This window comes from Seriola lalandi, unplaced genomic scaffold, assembly GCF_002814215.2.
Source record: "Seriola lalandi dorsalis isolate HSWRI2012SDOR001 ecotype SW California unplaced genomic scaffold, Sedor1 jcf7180002053896, whole genome shotgun sequence".
In the NCBI taxonomy this organism is placed as follows: Eukaryota; Metazoa; Chordata; class Actinopteri; order Carangiformes; family Carangidae; genus Seriola; species Seriola lalandi.
In genome coordinates this window covers 355,212-376,102 of record NW_019524449.1, presented here as the reverse complement: position 1 = coordinate 376,102, position 20,891 = coordinate 355,212, and the positions used below count along the sequence as shown (strand labels likewise).

Here is a 20,891-nt window from a genome sequence, read left to right as displayed (position 1 = left end):
ACCTCATGTTCATCATGATTCCTCATGATTTATGCTAATTTCCTTGTTGAAATCTATCTACCCAAAATACACACAGACACATCTTCCATCCCTGTGGAGGAATAAATGGTAATCATGCTTTAAGAGACACATCTCCATCATTGGTTGGTCATCTGACTACAACCCTAAATTCCTCTCAGGGCATCAGACAGGAGAGGTGACACGAGTGGGGTTGGGGGGGGTGAAGCCCTGTGTGACTGCCTATTTCCAGCAATATCCTCAGCGACAGAGGTGAGTCACTTGGATGGAGGCTAAAGCAGCTGAGGTCAGTTCACACCGGATTTGACTTCGCTGAGTTAGGAGGGAGATCAGCACGCACCACCCAGCCCCCACCCGCAATCCTCCCCTCCCCTCTTTGGCAAATATTTCTGCATTTATGTATTCTGTTGCTTTTTCCACCAATAGGATTGATGTCGAAAGACTCAAATCTCAAAATGCTTAATCAGAAAATAAATGGATGTAAATGTTTGAGATGGTCACTCTGTTAGCAGTAACGTGAGTTGGTGTAAGAAGAGACATTCCTGTTCACGAGTGAGGGGGGAAAAAAACACACGTAACATGTAATTTAACATGCAGAGCTGCAAAACATGCAACCACATCTTTCCTCTAATAGAGCTAATGAGTAACACAGGAAATGTGAAGCTTAACTTTCAACTTGAAAATCAATCAACCTCTAAATAACTCACATAAGCATGATTCATGAGTCAAATTCTGATTTTTTTTTTAGCCAAGTAAAGCAAAAAATACTTGAATCTACAGCCTATTACTTGTTTTAAGTTTCATATTTGATGGGTCCCTAACATTGCACACTTAAATGTTTCACTTTTCAAGTTTTATTCGCAAGGGTTTTTTCCTGTCCTGTTCTCTTTCCATGTCCTGTGTGAGACAAAACCACTCAAACAGGTAAATGATCGCACAATTAAGAAAAACAAAAAAAACAACACATCATCACAATTATCAATCATTTGACTAGGAATAGTTTATTAAAGGTGAGAAAACAAAACAAAAAAAGCCACAATCCATTTGTTTAATTGCTTAAAAGCTATGTACATTATAAATAATTCCACTACATTACAACCATTTGTTTTTCCTAGTCTGGAGTCCTACACATTGAGATGTTACTGTCTGACGAGCCAGGCAGAGGGCAGATAGGAGGGGTACAGGATGTCCAGTAAAACACGACTGGGAACATATTTGTTTATTTGCCTCTTTGCACTGAATACAACAGCTGGAGTAAGTGGGTGTTTGTTTGACTGACTTGTTACTGTTGAGAAGGAGGGCCGGGAAGTAGCTGGTGGAGGTTTTCTAGACCTAAAACTGTTGTAGGAGGACTGAGTCGTGTCTGTGCACTAACAACCTTTTCAGCACATAGCGGTGCTGTGTAGAGAGAACATGTCACTGCTGGAGCCACACGGTGAAAGTTCTTCACCCTCTTCCTGATGCAAGTTTTTCTTGTGCTCTGTAATCCAGGCAGATACAGAAAAGCCCCAATCTTGTCCCTTTTTCTGCCACGCTTGTTCATACGGGGTTATTCTCTCTGTCAGATGCTGTGCAGTCTTACAGGTTGAAATGCTAGCCTGGGTACTGGTTTTGTGTTATGCTCATTGTGTGAGGTACAGTATTCAAACTCAGTCCTAAGCCGCTGTTTTAGCGCTAACTTCCCTGCTGAGGCTCGTGCTGCTGCTGCTGCTGATGTGAAGTTGCTGGGTTGAGATGAGAGGCAGGGGAGGGATGAGTCCACGAGGCCACGACGGACGAGGGCAGACTCTGCACGTTGCCGCTGCACATCGACGTCGCCAGCACTACCACGCTCTCCTCCGCCACCTCCTCCACCGTCATCCCCGCGCTCGCCCCTGCGGCCTTCCGGGAGCAGTCCATGCAGATGTAATCTTCATTCTCGGCCATTTCGCACGACACGCCCACGCACACCTGGTGGAACCACTCGTCGCAGCCGCCGTCGCACTGCACCCAGTCCACCTGGAAACACACACACAGACAAATGCAGACATGTGATTGAGAATTGAGACGGACGACAAGGAAACTTTATGATAATTACTGGGGAAAAAAAAAACAAAAAAAACACGTGGCTGTGGTTTGTCATGCAAAACACAAAATTCTGGACAAACATCCATGTGTAATTTTTAACAACACGTGTCAAAGCTGTATGTCAGTCATTGTTTGATTGATCAGATTTTCTGGGATACAGAGCCAAAATAAATCTGAACACTCACCAACTGTTACACATCTCTAACTGTGAGCTACTTCACTCACAGCTCAGCACACAGAGATAACCTATTTCATTGGACTTACTAAATAAGTCCATTTTATTAAAGACTTAAAGTTTAATTTAAGTGTCACACATATTTTGTCACAGTGTATGAAGAACAGCAAAGTTTAGCAAAATCCTCAAGTGAATTAGTCAGTATGGTTAGACGTGTTGTGCTTTCTACAGCAACATGTCACACAACATTTCATACAGAAGATAAGAGTTTAAGTCATTTCAAATTATCTATACATGCATCCTTCTATCTGTTTCTCTGTTGGGCCCTATCCCAGCATGCACTCTGCTAGAGGCAGGGTACACCCTGGACAGGTCACCAGTCTGTCTGCCGGGCTAACGCACAGAGAAGGATAAAAAAACAGAGCACATGCAAAGCCAGCAATTTGTTTTAAAAAAAAAAAAAAACCAAAAAGCTGACCAGGACAGGTTTGAACTCGTCTCCTGGATTAAATTAGTGGAGTCTTTTAAAATGAGGACTGGTTGTGAGGACATTACTGAGGGAACTCCTTAATCTCAATTTGAATTTGAATTTAAATTTAAATTTCACACAACTGTTAATCATCCCAGCTTCAGGTGTTATCAGCCCAGTTGAGAGCAGCACCTTCATAATTTCATCACCTTTACTCCACCCACAGAGCTGCAGGCCTACCAGTTCCTCAGCTCTGACTGGCTGCCCTGTGGACACGCAGGGGAAGGAGACTGGCCACTGGTTAACTTGGTGGAGAGTCTGGCGTGCTGTCTCAAAAAAGAACCACATCTGTGTGTCCTGTTAATACGTTATGTGTAACTCTCTTTAAGGTGTTCCAGTGCTGTTATCAGCTGTTGATATTCAATAAAGTTCCAAGATATTCATTTTGAGAAGTGTTTGTTATTAACTCAGTACTCAGCAAACAAAGAAACTTGTCATTCACCTGGGTGTTTACAGTTTCGAGGACCTGTAAACCTGCTCTGCTCAAAGAATCGAGCAGCATTTACCACCTCTCTCTGTGAGGCAGGGATGTTAAGCAGGTTCAAGAGGTTTGTCCAAATGACAAATCTGCCAACATCACGGTCCTCCGACAGCACAGCACAGTCCAAGAGCAGCTACATTTTAACACAGCATCCTGCCAGATTTCATGAGGCCAGTCTGCACTTCAGATTTCACAATGCAGAATAAAAGTATATGCTGAGCCACAGGAAAATGATGGGTGCTGGTGGGAGCAGAGCTCACAACTTACGCCTTAAAACACATTTTTACAACAGAGAAGATACAGAAAATTGAAGAAGCACAAAAAAAAAAAAAAGAAAATCTATTCACAGCCTATAAACACTATACTATAATCAATTTATAGGTGTCTGAACTTTGTGCGGATACACATCTAATCCTTGCATTTTGATCTAAATGTGAGACAACTCAACCTCCTACAGCCCATTAAATCTCCACTTTTTTATACACGAGGCTGTGTGATCTCTGACAGAGCTGAGGACATTTACTATTACTCACATATTCTTATATGGATTTTCACAATACACATACACTGAGAACATTTCTTTTCAGTCAATTACTAGATTAGTCGAGTGACTTTAAGTCAATTAATTGTTTACATAAAAAAAAAAAAGACAAAGTCTCTGTGGGTCCAGCCTCTCCAGTGTAAAGAAATCACTGTTTTTGAAACTGACTGTCTTTGTGTTTTCAACTGTGGTTTGGACAAAATCAGGCATTTGAATACGTCACCTTGGGCTTTGGGAGACTGTGAAGGAAAATGTTCAAACATTTTATAGACACAATAGTATTGTTTTATAGAAACAATTGATAAATCTAAATAATGATTAGTTGCAGCAGTTCTTGACTCAATTAAGTGAATATTTTAGAACGTGATCTTGAATAATCTAGTAAAAATTCAATGTGTCAATATCAGATAATGCTGAGACAATTACCACATGAAGTATGTCCATATTCCCAGGGAAGACATCAAAGAAATATTTCAATAATAATATTCCAAAGATACAGAACTTTGAGTTTTCAGAAGGTGCACAGTCACATGGTCACCTTTGACATCTGTTAATTGATAAACCATAGCTGTGTCTATCAATCATCTATGATTCACCCCTTGTGCCTCTTTTGCTGTAACACAACCTCCTCACAACACAGTGCTGAAACTCAGGCTTATATTAGAAGGAAAAAGACATATTTCATCACCAAATCAGGATGTTCAGAAAATATATTTTTCATTAAAGCAGATGAGGCTGATGACTGAGTCCTCACCTTATCTTTACAGGGTCTCTGGCAGTTCTTGGCTGCACACACAGCGTTCTCATCATTGGAGTCCTCAGCTCCAGACCAGTCGTACTTGGAGGGAATGTCGAGAATCTTCTTCTCCTTCCTCTTCTCCAGTCCCTCCCTGATGGCCTCTGCCTTGGCGGCTGCTTTCTCCTTCCTCTTCCTCTCCTTCTCCTCCTTGGCTAACCGTTTGGCTAGCTGCTTCATCTCCCGATTCTTGTCCAGGTTTAGTTTCAGTTTCTTCTTCTTGGGTTTCCCACCCAAGCCGAGCTCTAACCCGACTCTTTTCAGTTCTTTGGACTTGGCCGGTCGCATTTCTCCCATTGCTGAGGCTCCACCGGCGGCTGCAGCAGCCATCAGCATGTGGTGATGCTCGGCTCTTTCCAACTTCCGTTTCCTCTTCTTCTCTGAATCTTTAAGCTTGATCTTCAGCGGCTTCTCCATCAGAGAATCATCAGGCTGTAGAAAACAAAGGACAGATTGCAGACATGATTTTCCTTAATTTGACCTGTAGCTCTGTAAGTATTTGCAAAACTCTTCACCAGAACCAACCAGAACAACCGCTTCAAACACAATCCCGATATTCAGTCACTAACCAGCATTTACCATAAGGTCCGGCTGTGCAATCAGGTTGCGTAACAAATAACCTCCCTACCTCCATGACCTGCAGGAATCTCTCCTCAGAGGGGGGGTGTGTGGCCTGCAGGATCCTCCAGATGTGCTGGGTCTCATCCAGGGACACCTCCAGCAGGTCTCCCAGCATCATCAGCTCCTCCAGCTGGGCCTTAGCCTGTGGGGACAGCTCGAGCACTGGCGGCTCAAGGCTGCGAGGGACGAGGGGGGTCTTCCTGGGCTGCTTTCTGGGTGTGCCTAGGTCTGAGATGTAAATATTGTGAGTATGAGATGACGAAAGCACTTATTTCAGAAGAAATCAGGAACACACGGACAGAAAATTGAATCTTTCATTTCTCAAGAGTGTAATTAAACATGTGTGTTGAAAACAGAAGTGGTGAAATAAAATATAGCTTTGAATCATTTGAGCTTGAATTGTCTGGTGAAAAAAAAAGGAGCACTAAAAAGGAGAAGGGATCGGTGTGCAGAGTCAACAAAGCAAATCAAGAAATAATTTAAATAAAGTAAATGTGGCCTCACTTTGCACACAGGACTTGGAGGCTGAAGAGTAGGCGTGCTCGGCACAGAAGGAAGGTGTGGCAGCCGGCCACATGTGACTGACCACCTCCTCAGACTTAACGGGAATCTCCTCATCGCAGAACAGGTAGGGCTTCACCTCACCTGGGTCCTAAAACAAAATGGATACGCCAAGAGCAAAGAATTAAAAAAAAAATAAAAAAAAAAAAACTACTTGCTAATATGGATTTTGACCAATATCCCCTGGTTAAAATCCTAAAGGCCTTTAATGCCTCACTGACCTTCATATCATAACCGTAAGTCTCCCTGATATCCTCGTCTGAGTCCGTCTCCTCGTCATCGTAGTCGACAGACTGGCGAGGTGACGTGGCTCTGCTGAAACCTGACTGCTGGAAAGTCTGGATGTGGCCCTGGGGAGGGAACACACACACACACACACACACACACACACACACACACACACACACACACACACACACACACACACACAGTGTCTCTAATCTTTCATATATTTCTCAACAGAAAAAAAAAATAGCATCTATGCTACATTATCTTTTTCTAAAAAGCATGATGCTAAAGAAGAAAAGCCAAAATTAAATCAGCAGTTGCCAACATACTGATACCTGTAATTCCTGACCCTATCTTGTGGTCTTGTTTCATGTTTAAACATTAGTGCCCTCTTTTGGTGCAGTCTGTACTTGCATCCAAAGCCCCAGTAGAGGCAACAAGAACTACACTACACTACCAGGAGTCTTACTGATGTTGTAGTGTATTAGAGCAGAATGTTGTACCTGCAGGTCAGGGTTGGCAGCAGCTTTCTGAAGCTCAGCATTGATGATCTTCTCAGTCTTCTCCCTCGCAGCTTGCTCCACCATGCGCTGGCTCAGCACAGACAGTTTTGCCAGGGCTGAGGACAACTCTTCAGTGGCCAGAGCTTGACGTGCTCGGTCCTGGTGGGACAGTGAGACCAGTGGAAGGATCAAAAAGCAAACCGTGGAAGCGTTCAAAAATAAAGCTGGCTGATGGCTGTAACCTGAGAAGCTATAATGAGTAATGTCATTTCTCTGCATACCTGCCAGCTCATCGCCCTCTCTGTCAAACACTGGAGAGCCTCTCCCTCTGGCAGACGCACCGGCAGTTTCTGTAGCGACACCAACAGCGACAGAATGGTCTCTAGCCTCGGCCTCCTAGACCGCTGACACAGCGGACATAGAAATTTGGAGTCTTTGCTATTACTCTGCCAACCCACACCCACTTTCTTCTGAGACCCCGTCTTAGGCAGAGGCACGCACGCTCCGTGGAACCAGTCCTTACAAAGCTCGCACTGTAGCATGAAGCCGCTGGCCGTCTTTCGACACAGGCAGAACTTGACCTCCTCGATGCGGTCAGCCATGGCCATCTTGGCTAAGTTGGCGGCGCGGAGCGAGTGGATGGCCTCCACTTCTTTCTGCTCTTTGGCTTTGAAGGCTGCTACAACAGTGGAAGGGTCTCGCACCTCCTCGAGGCTCTCCTCCAGGTCGCTGAGGGTTTCGGGGTCAAAGCCTCCTCTCTCCTTCTCCATGAGCTCCTTGACACGCTTCCGTTTGCTTTTGCTGTTACCGTAGATGCCGATGTCCACACGGGGACTGAGAACCTGAGGGAAGGGACACAAAGGACAGCAACAACTTTTCATTCTGTTTAAAGTACGTGTTTTTCCATTTTGTGTGTCCGTGAAATTATCCCCAAAACGTACAGTAAACAGCTGTGATGTGGAGACTGCACTATATCTGTATTGCATATATTTCAATTTAATTTTAGCATCACAGCCCAATATAATCTAAACACCTCACAGCCAAGCATCAAATGAAAAAACTACTCAATCCTTGACTTGTGATGGCTCACCTGGAGCAGTGTGTATGTGGAGTTCTTCTTGAGGAAGGTGCGAGCAGTCCTCTCCCTCCAGGCTCGGGCTGCGGCCACCTGAGACTCCACCTGGGCCAGCGGATCTAGCCGGACAGGGATGGAGCGACCCCTGGCCAGCAGGCTCTCCAGCTGCTCCAGGTAAGCGTAGCTGCTACCACTCTGGATGGCCTCCACCTTGGCGGTCCACTCCTTTGCCTTCTGCAGGGCCTCTCGCAGGGCCAAAATATTAGGCAGATACGCTGGGATGTTCCTAGCTTCCAGCACGATGCTCTCCAAGGTCACCATGCTGTGTCGAGGCCTGGGGTTACAGGAGGACAGACAGACAGACATGGCATCATCAAGCATTAAATGATGAGCAGCACTGTAGGAAAGTGCAAACATCCTCATTAAGTCTTTGTAAAACATGTTTGTATTAATTTGTATGTCTGCAGCCATACCTGGCCTGCAGGCAGGCACGAGCCTTATCCTCCCATCTCTCTGAAACAGTGAGGATCTCTTGCAGTTCAGCCATGGCCTTCTCCACAGCGTGGTGGGGAGCCAGACCCACTCCAGAGTCTATCAGCCTCTTCATCAGCTCCAGTGTGACACGGTGGGGCTCAGCCAGGGTGACACGCACCTGGGATGTGAGAGGGATAGAACGTTCATCACATGAGGCCACAACTACTATAACTCATTTTAATCACACAAACAGGTTGTGGCTCTTATAAGGGCCCACCTCATCGAGCCAGCGGGCCTGCTGGAGCTCTTGCTTGAGTCTTGGAAGCTCAGGCAGCTCTACGTCCAGGCCGCTGCCCAGGTCCAACAGCGCCTGCAGCTTGGAGGAATCGGGCATCTCATCTGACAGCGCTGCCTGGGCTCGCTCATGGAAGTCCTCCACATTCTCCAATAACTCCTGAAGCAAGGAAGGTAAATTACAGAGATTTGGGGCTAAAGAAAAGGGTGCGGAGTCAGACTGAGTAATAGTAGTTCAATAGTATTGATTTAGGAAGACGGGGGAGGGAATAAAGATGAGACTAAAATGAATGAGAAATAAAGGTGTGAACTACATTTCATTTACAGCTTGTGAGCTTTGCTTAGTACGTAGGTGTAGACGGGACTAACTTTGACTTGTCGGGCTTGGCTGATGATGCAGGGCAGCCTGTAGAGCTGATCCACGAAGGCCTTGAGCTCGTCCACTGTCAGTTTGGTACGGTTCCGACTGCTCTCAGAACGTAGGCGGCTGCTACAGACACACACACATGGAAAAACAGCTATGATTGAGTTCACCTTTTGAACCTGAGCAGATGGAGTATTGATTTCCAAATGGAAAAAAAAAAAATGTTTGAGTGTGTGTACATGCTGGTTCATCAGTGAATTGCTTTTCTGTTGAATTACATTAAAGGTTTGTGTATCCATGTCCACTGACCTGTGCCTCTGCTTTCGGCTGAGCAGCAGCTGGGCTACAGATGAGCACGTCTCCGCCTCTTTGACCATCTCCCTGAGGCGTCGGAACAGAGCGTTCTCAGGATACTTTCTGTCCTCTGCATCCTCCAGCAAAACCTTGAGCTCAATAAGATCTGTCAGACACACAAACGAATGGTGAAATGGCACAAAGACACGCTACCACAAAAACAATTACAAATATGTATGTATTTTCTAGTAGTAACAAAGTACATAAAACCTTTCTTGTTCTTCTGGTCCGCAGCTAAAGCCTCTGTGACCCTCTTTGCCCAGGTGTCGTAGGACTGGGCCCGTGTCTTGACCCCGTAAAGCATGGACGGAAACTCCTCCAGATCATAACGATACCTGAAATATATCATGCACATAACTAGTTGATATGTTTTATGAGGCCAACTAAATGTTGAGTGGGGCACTGCTCGCCAACTCAATTACAAATAATGGACTTTACTTTCAGTTATTCGTTTAACAGATTGAACTGAACTGGTATTGTGCCAAAAAGCAATTCCTCTCACCGGAGACACTTGTTGCCGAGCGGACAGTCGCAGAGATCTGCTGCATGGTGAAGACAGACCAGGCGATCGGGGCTGCAGGAACAGGTCAGTGCAGACAGGAAACAGGTCGTCTTACACTTGTGGCACTGGCGCTCGTCGTCAGGGACCAGCTCAAAAACTTCCTGTTCTGACGACAGCACGCCCTATAGGTCAGGAGGAAACAAAACTGATGAAAATAGGAAACACAGGCACAAGATAAGCACTAGTTAAAACCGCCGACAGTTAATCAAACCACAGATGACACACAGGTTTAAAGCCAGTTTACCATGAATTACCAGGACCAGACTACTTTCATGAGAGTCTTCTCACCATTTCTTGGACGGCCTGTCTGAGTTTTGTCTCCTCCTCCATCATATCTCCCATTTCCTTGAATACAGCAGCAGCCAGTTCCACATCAAGGCTCTCTGGATCAGCGGCCATCTTGCAGAGCAGCTCCTCGTGGGAGAAAACGCAGTAGCGGTGGAGCCGTCGGTAGTGGGCCACACACTGACGACCCATAGGTAACTGAAGAACAGCATGAGTGAAAGATGAACACCCATGTTCAATAAAAAAAGTTTAATCGAAGAAGAATTTATGTTTCCCTCACCCAGTCAGCAGTGCAGAAGTTAACAGCCTCTGCGAAGTTATAGCCCTGGTTGAAGCCGCTGTGGTAGGCCCTTGGGAAGGTCACCACAAACTCCCCGGCACACTGATTGGTCCTGTACACCTGGGGGGGGGGGGGGGGGGGGGGGTGGATACACACATGTGATTAATAAACAACATGGAACAAACAACCAATATCTAATTAGATCTAATATCAACCCCAGGCCAAGGATACATACAGGGACGCCGTGCTCCATGAGGACATTGGGATTCATGATGGTGACCAGTTGATGGAGGAGGTCAGGCTGGGAGTCAAACAGCTCTGGAGCCAACTTCTTCATTACAGCCTCCAGCTGCTCTGCTGCAGAGGCCGGCACTCCATACCAAGTCTTCGGTTCACCCCTGGAAAACAGAGAATAAATTAACTTTAAAGTTATTTACTTATCCAGAGTGACACACCAGTGGAACAAAATAAAGACAGTTCCCATGCACATCGATAATTCAATAGTACTTTTTTAACTTTTTTTATTTTTACTTTTTTTCCAGTATCTTTTATTTCAATTGTGTATTTTTTGTTTACGTCATTATACATGTATCAGGGCTGTAACAAAGTGCTGTCCTGTGCACCCTTTATCTCACCAGTGCAAGAAGTTGATGGAGTAACTCCAGTGGTCCTCAATGTGCCAGCAGAAAGAGGAGAAACACATGCCCACATAAAGCCAGGGTACCTTCATGCCCGAGATGTCCACATTGATGTGGGTGAGCACCGACTGCTCCAGCACCGGCATGTTGTTCAGGTTCCAGCCGGAGTTGGCATACTCCTGAGAGGGGTTGGATATAAAGTGCTTTTATTCACTTCAGGGCAAAGGTCACGTTTTTTACTGAATAAAAAGAAAAAAGGTTTTTGGGGGAATTCTTAGATGGAAGTCTGAGAAATAAAATGACCCTGGTAATGTCTTAAAAGTATTTTATTTTATAGGTTATAAACCTCTAGAAGAATATTTAAGAAAATAATGAACTGGGCTTATAAGTAAGCTCAACATAATAATAAGCTGGGCGATATGGTAAAAAACCTCATATCTTGATATACATTATAATGCCATATATAATACTATGAAAACTTTAACAAAGTATAATGTTAAAATATCAGTATTTATTTGTAACACCAAAAACACAGCATACTGTATATCTAACGTAGGTGTATAGTAGTGTTTAAAAAAATAAATAAACATAACAGAATTGTGCACACAGCATACATCTTGCTATAAAGTCAGCTGCTTCCAACTCTGCACATAAATAAAAGTTAAACAAAAACTGTGGCAATATAAGAAAAGCTTTGCACTGTGCCTCTCTAGCCTCAGGTTTTGTGACAGGAACATGAGCCTGTCAACAGTGTCTGGTTTCAGGAATGCCCTGTGGGATGTCATAATGTTACCACTGGCGCTAAACACCCTTTCACAAGGGGAACTCGTGGCCAGGACAGAGAGGTATTTTTTGCTAAATGGTTGAGCTTTGGTAACATTGCTTCATGAAGCTAAGACATAGACCTATGTCTGGTGAAATGTGCTACAGTGACATGCATAGACAAGGCAGGTGTTACAACAGTGGCGTATGTGCACGCATGTGCGCGGTTATTTCTTATATCTTTTATAAAATAATCAAATACGTCAATATTTTTGATATTCCAGCCAGTCCTACATAATATGCACGTATTAGAGGTTCTAAATGTGTTGAATAATACAACAAGTCACTTCAAGATAAGATGTTAAGGTTTGTCAAGTCAACAATTGAAATGTTTATGGAAATATAAACTATAAAACCATTTCCTCACCTCTTCATCTCCTAGTAGCCTCCTCTTGCCGTCCCTGACAGGAAATCCACTGCCCACCTCTTTGGAGCTGATATCAGCTCCGTACTCTACGATGACATCCTCCTCGATGCTGCTGACCAGCCTCCAGAACTCCTTCTCCACCAGCTCTGTAGGGACCATCTGGGGGCAGAGAGTGGAACTAATGAAAGTCCCTGCTTTATCTTTTCACTGCAAAAGCCTTTGAGCGACACACGCAACTTCTAAGTGTTAAAGCAGAACTTGGGAAGCAGCCAGATGACAGGAGGACATTTATGAAAGAGCGGACGTATTCTAGATTAAAAATCTGATTTTACATACATGCACAGGCATGTTGAAATAGTCGGACTTGAAGTGGTCAGCCATCTCTCCGAAGCTCTGGAGCGAGTACTCTCTCACAGCCTGCTCAAAGCCGAAAGCTTCCCTGGGCTTACTGCACTCCTGTGAGGGTGGATGGAAAACATATTTATGACAGCAGGGATTAACATCAAGTGCAATCACTACAAAGACGGTTAATTACACAATAGTTATGATAATGTAAATAAACAACTCTTATCATTTGAAACTCTCTCCTTTAAGCTATCATCAAAAATGTTTGGCATGTGCATTTTCACATGTGAGGATCTGAAAAGTATCAGTTAATATATTTCAACTTTCTTTGAGAACTTGAACTGGTGGGTAAGCGTTCGAGCATTACCTCAGCAACACATTTTGGGCAGCGCCAGTCCCCCTTGGGCACATCCTGTAGAGGCGGGATCAAACAGAAAGTGTGGTAACTGTCATCACAGCCGTCGCACAGTAGGAGCCGGTCCTCCTCGTCGCCGCGGCCACACATCAGGCAGAGGTAGAGGTCGATCTGGGGGATCAGTGTTACAAAACACACAAACATGGTCATTTTCAGAGTTACAGCGGATACAATGAATGTCAGCTATCAGTTAAATGTCAAAGTCACTGAACTGGTACTCACAAAGTTGACCTCCAGGGTCTCCTTGCGTGGTCTCATTTTGATGGCGAAGGCCTGAGCTTTGAGGTGACGCTGCTTCTTGGTGAATCCATCATCTAAGTGAAAGGTGCCGATGCAAGAAAAGAAATACTCACGATCACTCTACTGGCTTGTTGGTCGGTGTGTAAAAATAAAGGTCAACCAAAAATGATCCTTACCAGCTGACACAATCTCCAGGCCCACCATCTTGGGACTTGTGCTGAAGAGTTTGAGGCCTTTTGGGTCCTTGTTTTCTCTCTGGAGAAACACAGTAACAGCAGACTGTGAAACAGAGTACTGCTGCAACAAGGCCAAATGTTAGACTCTGGGGAGCCTGCCTGCCACAGCTGGGAATCCGCACAGGGGCAGGGAAAGAGATGCTTAAAGCAGATTAGCCAATATTAAAAGGACTAAGCTTTTGTTTGTGGTGAAACGACTGCTCTGACACAAACGATGAATTTGTGACGTATTCACTAAAAGGAATGAAACTTTCTCCAGTGAGACACAATCTCTTAGTTTATCTGACAATTACCAATATTGTAGCTGTTTTTTGTTCTTTGTTTACCTCAGACTTAAGGCGCCTGGAGCGTCTCTCAGGCAGAAGCCTCTCTTTGGTTTGCGTTGCATCACCCTCCCCATCTTTCTCCTTTTCCTTTTCCTCTTCCTCGTCTTGCTCCTCTTCCTCCACCGCCTCATCACCAACTCCCTCATCTACTTCCTCACCATCATCACCCTCATCATATAGCCTCTGGATGCCCTGAGTGGAGAAAGGAGTTGGGTGAAAGGAAATGAAAGTTTTACAAAACAGGGATATTATTATTAGGCACAAAGCTATTTGCAGCAGGTTTAATTTGGTGAAGCCAAGTTTGGTTGGTGTCACACAGTATGAAGCAGTCAAAGGCTGAAATGTGACAGAGACACTGGCAGCAGCCAAACCAAATTTAGCTCAATGGGAGAAGAGTCATTTCAATATCAACACCCACTCACATGCTGTGTAAATTTACTTGCTCCAACTGTACAATTTCAGTTAAAATCATTTTGGCTGTCTCGTACACAATGGTGCAAAATGGTTCCATTCCTGAATCAGTGTGCAACATCAACAACATTACGTCAACATGTTTGCAGATGTTCGAGCTTCCACAGTGTCTGCAAGACAACACTGTTTTGTCAGAAGACAATCAAGCAAACCTGCTTATTTTCTCGCCTTTTTAAAACGTATCATGAGCTTAAATCTAATTAACTGCAATATTTGTACCAATTACAGAATTACAGACAAACTGGCATCAGCATCACTCACAGTTAGCGTGGCTCCAGACTGAAAGAGCTCATACGGGTAAAGGATCCTCTCGTAGTGGGAGCGCAGCAGCGAGCCAGCACCTTTCCCCGATGGGAAACCCATTCGGCTGGCCACCTTCGACCACCTTTTCTCTTTACACACGGTCTCAAAGCCACCCTCGGATGACACAATCTGAAAAACACACATGTGCAGGTGCGCACACAGTCAAGTGCAAAACAAACGATAAGAAAAAGGTCTTTGCGAGGAGTAAACAACTACATGCAGTGTGCAGCAGCAGTCAATTAAAGCATCTGCCAAAGTTTTGATGATATTTTATAAAATCAGAAAACAAAATATAAAAAAACGGGTTAATCAATCTTATTTTCAAGTTGTAGCAAAACATCTCGCAGCACGACAAAAGCATTCATATCCATTTATCCATGAATATCAACAGTACATAATTATTCTAAAAACAAACAGCACACACACATAAAAACAAATCTAAATGTATCTAGTTTTACCTTGCTTAGCTGATAGAGGTCCAAAATTTTTCTCTCCACATGAGGGAATCGAATCTTGGATCCCTGCAGCTCCCAGAATTTTGCGATTTGATCCAGAAAGTTGAGCTTAACCCGAGTGAGGGCCTGGACAGGCAGGGGAGAGGGGAGAGAGGTCAGACTCTAAGTGCATGAGCCCAGTGTTCTGCTGTTATACACACTGGACACCTCAGGCAAAATTATGTCTGAATGGCTGCACTTTGATACACGAAAATACTGCTCTGGTTAGTTGAAAACCTTATAACTCTGATCTTGAAACCGTGCTGCTGCCCTTTGGTTTACAAGCATTAAACTTCACGGGTGTGAGATAGAACACACTGTAGTTGGAAAAAGAGTACATAAGCTGCTTCTATCCAAGCAGCATTGATGAGTTAATTAACAGCACACCTGTGATGAAGACTCTGTTTCTTCCAGAAATGTCTATCAAAACAGAATGCAGTTTGAATAGTTTCCAAAATACCTGCTGCCATTCTGAATATTTCTCTGTACTCTTCATAAAGCAACACTGGAGGATCTTCATTCATTATATTGTTATGATGACATGATGCATCTTCTTGGCAAACTCACCTCAAGTTCATTCAGTCTTTGTACTCTAGGAGTGAAGCGAAAGTTGCGCACATCGCAGGCAAATGGAGGCTGCCAGTCCTGATAGACAGGAAAACAGAAACATCAGCTCTGCCCAAGACAACATCAACAATGAGGAAATGACAGCAACAACACTGTCAACTTGGAACAAATCAATGTTTCTCAAGAAAAAAAGAGCATGAGCAGGGCTTTTTTTTTAAGTAAGGTTGATTCAACTATTGCATTCACAACAAACCACTACTCATACACGAGTGCCATTGAGTCTATTTGTGTACAGTACAACTGTGTATACTTCTGACTGTTTGAAGCCATTATTTTCTAAATTAATAAAATGCTTTGGTCACACACGCGATGCCCCAAATTTTTAAAGGTCCAAGAAAATTAAAATGATCCGGATTGGATGCTTGTATGTCTACAAAACACATCATAAACAGCAGAAATATGGGGTTATGGTCTGACAGGAGCTACAGGCCTACATATGGCTCAGTGTCGCATCTTCGCTGCTAGCGTGGTCCAGTCGTTGTACTGTAACTTAGCTAGCCGCCAGGAAAACAAAAACAAAGCAATTGTGGGAACTGTTGAATTTACTTTGCCCTTTTAAAACTTTTCTGAACAACAAAGGAAAGCCAGTGTCAACCTAGTTCAAAATATGCTCGCTTGGGTGCAAATAAATTAAGCCTTATTTGACCTCTATTAGAGTAATGGCAACTAGTATTGTCGTTGCCTATTGCAGAATTCACGCAGGCCCAAAGTAAAGCAGCGCTACCTACGTAGGCGCATAAGAGGCAAATCCTCACAGGTTTTAATCCACTGTTTAAGATGACATGAGTTTACCTCAGGGGGTCGGATCTTGCAGATACCCGTTTTCTCTGCAATGGGTCGGATTTTGTTGATGAATCCTAAAGGATCTGAGAAATCCTCCCAACTCGGCTCAAAAACCGGGCATTCAGGAGGTGGGACGAACTCAGCAAATGCAGACATGTTTGAGTGGTTCCAGTGAAACAATCTTTTTTTAAAAAAATATGACAAAATGCACCGAGTTGAGCTCAACAGCCCATGATTATTTCCAATAATTTTCTTCTTGTAGAACTTCCTCCGTGTCCATCATGATCCTTCAAATTCCCTAAATAGCAAATCACTTCAGTGACAAGGCATCCCTGCCGCGATGGCGAATCATAATCTGGTCTGAAAGTGAATACATAAATACAACAACCGAGCAGCTGCTGATCAGTGTTTTCCCATCATCCGTAAACAGCGGGCCGGGCCAGGCCGGGGAGTCTCCACCACCACTCCCCTACCTGGGACGGAGGGCAGGGTCAGTCCGAAACGCCATCATTCCTTCTCACCGACGACAGCTTCTCAAAAAACAACTCAGCTGTGAAGACTTGGGCCAGGGACGACAACAGAATTTAAACTAAGTTTGCAAACACAAAACAAAAACACTCCTGCTTTACAACGTTGGCTGTGGTTTTATGTTGCGCAGGCTAGCATTGCTACTGCTACGTCTCTGTACCTAGGTAGTGCATGATTTCTTCGTGATGATGCATTTCCAACAAAGTTATCCACGGTTGGCTAAGTCCTGTAGCTAGCTGGCAGTGTTTATTAGCTAACGTAATCACGCTCGCTTGTCGTATCTCCCAGAATAAACTCTTTGCGTCCAATTCTTCGAGCGAGCACCTGATAGCTAAGTACCAGCCAAGCCGGACCACAACAAGGAGGAGGCTAGTAGTTGCAAGCGTACATTGTTGACTGATGTCTTCACTCAATGCATCCACCCTCATTCATTGAAGCATTTGAGGCAATGGAACACTAGCATACAGCTAATTTGGTAGGCTAAAATCAGTTTAGCTACCGCTGCCCGTTGCGCAGCTAACATTAACGTTAGCTAAGAATGTCGGCTGAGCAGGACAGTCCGCCATGGCTTGAATAGGTTCATCGGAATCACATAAAAAAAGGGCATCAATCCTTTTGCTTTGTTTCGCCGAATATCACTTTCCGTATTATTTAACGTCGTCTGTAGATACTGTGGCCGCATTAGCCAACGTGCTAGCAAGGTTGGGAGAGCTTCTGTGATGCCTTCATGGACACTCGTAAACTTTTTACTACTTCCGAGTTTGCTGGTTGTGTAAAGGCAGTGTTTTGCCTGTAAATAGTAGCTTGTAACAACGTTTGCCATGGACAACGACTTATAGCTATTCTTTTGTTTTATAAACAGGAAAGCGTGGTGATGTAACATGTTGTATCAATACAATGAAGGTGAGATAATGCCATTTGTGTAGTAATTAAGGTTACATTTAGCGACCAGACACTGCTGTGGTTGTATTACCTTTACTTGTACGGTTACTATCAAGAAGCAACTTTTGAGCGACCATGTACCGTTTAAAAAGAATTTGACAGTCTTTTGTACCACTTTACCGGATATTTTCAACAAGCAGAACTTCAATATTTCCTACAGTACCTTAAGGCAGCATTGTTTTGTTTCTACAAAGCTTTGTTTCAAAGACGAAAATAAATGTGTTCAGATGAATGCGTGACCAAATTGAATTTTATTGCTCAGTATAAATATGTCTCATTCATAAATATGCGTTTGTCACAATAATGATGATACATTTTAGTGTTGCTAACATTTCTATACAAGTTTACAGCCATATAATGAGTACCCATCCTCCGCTTCCGGGATAACCCGGAGAGATTGCAGCGTTGGTCCAAATAAGTGAGGCGGAGACAATTGTTTTCCATTTGCCTTTTAATCAGTAACAAAGGCTTGTAATGAATGTTGTTAAAAAAAGAAAAATAAAGCGCATGCAATTTAAAGAAAAAAAAAAGATCAAATTCCCTGCTATATAAAAGTTACATCAATCAAACCTACAGTAAATTGTTTATCAGAAATATTTTATGAAATGTACAATAAAAGTTCTATCAAAATTATTTTCAAAATGCTTTTGTTAAAGCTATAAAGTGAACTAGCCAAGTCATTCATTTGTGTAGTTATTAGATCAAATTCTAGTGAATTATTGAAATCTGTGGTGTCTAGTAGTCATCATGAAATGGATACTCTGGATGATCAGACCACCTGTTGAGTCAATAGAGGGAAAAAAATATTATTTGTATATTAGAGGAGCAGGACATTACTTACACAATATGCATTATACTCACATAAGGAGCTCCACAAAGCGAATATTTGTGTTCAACCCATCAATTGCCTTCATCTCAGCCTCAGAGAGAGAGAAGTCGAATATCTAGAGTGTTTAAAACAGATCACTCAGGTTGCATTTCACATTTTATTTCCTGATTTTTCAAGGTGCATTTTTTGGAGCCATAAAAACAAACCTGAAAGTTCTCCTTTATGCGAACAGGGTTGAAGCTCTTTGGGATGACCACCACTCCTCTCTGCACATTGAACCTCAGAGCCACTTGGGCTGTGGTCTTGTTGTACTTCTTAGCAACTGATACCAATAGTTCATCTTCCAACAGTGGAGGGCATTTCAGGTTTACCCTGTTTAAAATACGGATATTTTACTATGACCCAGCAAATATAAAAGCTGAATTTACAAGTGCAGAGTCTTACACAAGCATATTACTATTCACGGCCAAGAACACAGTGTCTTTATGAAGTAATGTGATGAATGGGCATGTGTCTCCCATACCAGGATGCATCTCTAGATGTCCCCAAGGGGCTGTATCCCACAATGACAATATCATTCTGCCGGCAGTATTCAAGCAACTTTGGCTGAGTGAAATAGGGATGGCATTCAACCTATGTTTAAAAAAGCACAAATATTGTTTGTTAGTTCTTTAGAATAGACTCAATATAATACTAAGTCACTGACATTTTGTTGTGTTTGTCAACCCTTTCTCTTTCTTCTATCACTAAAAGTTGAATGCTTTCTTATCATTTGCCCCTTTTTCACATAATAGGTTGTATCATTAATGTGCTTTTACCTGGTTTGAGACAGGTTTGTGTTTCAGTCCTGGTTTGTTAAGAATCAGCTCCAGTTGTCGCTTGTTGAAGTTGGATACTCCAAGAGATTTTACAAGCCCCTCGTCTTTGCAAGCCTCCAAAGCCTAACCGGGACATGAACAAGCACAGCCAGAAAATAAACCTGGATTAAACCAGTTTTTTTTAATTTTTTTTACAGGCCCACAAACAGCGTACTGTCAGAGGTTTGGTTCATGACCCTGAGGACATAATGATTGGCCAATTTTTTATCTCTTTCTGCATTGACCTTTGGACAGTAGTAAGTCTGTAAGTAATATGGTTGTGAATCAAAGGGTTCCTAGGGTTCAAAAGGAGAGAAAAGGGACAGTGGATTTTCATAATAAATAATTATTTATAAGTCAATATTGTCCATAAATTATTTAGTATAATTTTTTTTATTATTCTTGAATGACAAGTGCACGTAAACAAGTCTCACCTCCCATGTAGCACAGAGGTCCGTCTCATGATAAATGTACTCCCCATTCTCATCTTTGGGGTAGAAAGTATCTCCTGGCTTAAGAAATCAATAGACATTTTTGTCATATTTAGTGCGGTGAAATAACAAATCTTAAAAAATCTTAAATATTTTTTTAAATGCCCTTTTCACAGATTCTACAGATATTGTGACATTAAATACGTGTATACCTTGAAGGCAGTGGGCATTTCTACAATATAGAGGTCGACATAATCCAGCTGTAATGTCTTCAAGGTTTTCTCCAAAGCAGGACGCACCAGTTCTGGGGGATGGAATGTGTTCCACAGCTGCATAGTCAGTGCAGACCAAAAAGTATTACTTGTTACAAAACTGTAGCATTCACTATGTAGCTATGAAGACTGGTGTGGGTAAAAAGTTCACTGGTCCACACCTTTCAGGACAGGCACACAAAAAAGCACACTTTGCAAACCTTCCCACAGTAGAAGATGTCCTCTCTCTTCACAGTTCCATCTGCAATTTTTTCCCTTATTGCTTGTCCCACCTCATGTTCGTTGAAATAGACCAAAGCCCCATCAATGTGTCTGTACCCAGTTTCAATAGCCACTTTGACTGATTCATATGAAGTTCCTTTAGGGGTCTATCAAAAAGAAAAAAGAAAAATACGCATCATGTGTTAATGACATCTCTGAAGGCACAGAATGAACAATGTAAATATTTACTTTTTTGTGACATGCACATCATTTATAAGGTTATGTCCTATGAGCAATTTACTCGAAATATTGTGTCTTACCGTGCGGGGATCCGCATAAGTCCCCAGTCCTATCAAAGGTATGCTGTTCCCATCACTCAGAGGAATGGTATGGTTCCCAGCCGTCAAGTTCATTCTAATCAAAGTGTGACTCCTCAAGATCAAACTTTTGCCAGTGCCTTTTCTGCATGTGTCTATTTGAATCCCAGTGTTATATATGCCATTCAATGCAACGAGATTGGTCAGACTGCTCTGACACAGCAAGACTCCTCCCAGGT

At 43.2% G+C, this 20,891-nt stretch overlaps 2 protein-coding genes across 8 annotated transcripts; both read right to left on the bottom strand.

Moving 5' to 3' along the window:
• Positions 1-999: 999 nt before the first annotated feature.
• kdm5a (lysine demethylase 5A) lies at positions 1,000-17,531 on the bottom strand. 7 transcript variants are annotated; one of them, XM_087172883.1, is made up of 28 exons: positions 16,285-17,531; positions 15,433-15,510; positions 14,830-14,952; positions 14,330-14,500; positions 13,598-13,789; positions 13,212-13,290; positions 13,018-13,109; positions 12,748-12,915; positions 12,372-12,491; positions 12,036-12,194; positions 10,844-11,025; positions 10,444-10,606; positions 10,209-10,328; positions 9,932-10,126; positions 9,584-9,765; positions 9,292-9,416; positions 9,037-9,187; positions 8,733-8,850; positions 8,347-8,583; positions 8,069-8,247; positions 7,611-7,929; positions 6,802-7,362; positions 6,521-6,679; positions 6,011-6,139; positions 5,733-5,880; positions 5,236-5,456; positions 4,566-5,039; positions 1,000-2,016 (listed from the first exon to the last, which is right to left on the bottom strand). In XM_087172883.1, the coding sequence occupies exons 1-28, from the start codon at positions 16,429-16,431 to the stop codon at positions 1,693-1,695; spliced, it is 5,316 nt and encodes a 1,771-aa protein (XP_087029009.1). In that variant the 5' UTR covers positions 16,432-17,531; the 3' UTR covers positions 1,000-1,692. The 7 variants fall into 7 exon arrangements, with proteins under 7 accessions (XP_087029009.1, XP_087029008.1, XP_023257828.1 ...); XM_087172882.1 differs by having other exon boundaries at positions 8,733-8,853; positions 16,285-17,530; XM_023402060.2 differs by having other exon boundaries at positions 8,347-8,523; positions 8,733-8,853; positions 16,285-17,530.
• Positions 17,532-18,178: 647 nt separating this feature from the next.
• Positions 18,179-20,871, bottom strand: LOC111651988 (aldo-keto reductase family 1 member D1-like). The gene is made up of 9 exons (XM_023402067.2): positions 20,656-20,871; positions 20,335-20,502; positions 20,075-20,191; positions 19,866-19,943; positions 19,393-19,515; positions 19,098-19,207; positions 18,781-18,946; positions 18,607-18,689; positions 18,179-18,523 (listed from the first exon to the last, which is right to left on the bottom strand). Exons 1-9 carry the CDS (start codon positions 20,746-20,748, stop codon positions 18,481-18,483), a joined length of 981 nt encoding a protein of 326 aa, XP_023257835.2. The 5' UTR covers positions 20,749-20,871; the 3' UTR covers positions 18,179-18,480.
• Between the last annotated feature and the right edge of the window lie 20 nt (positions 20,872-20,891).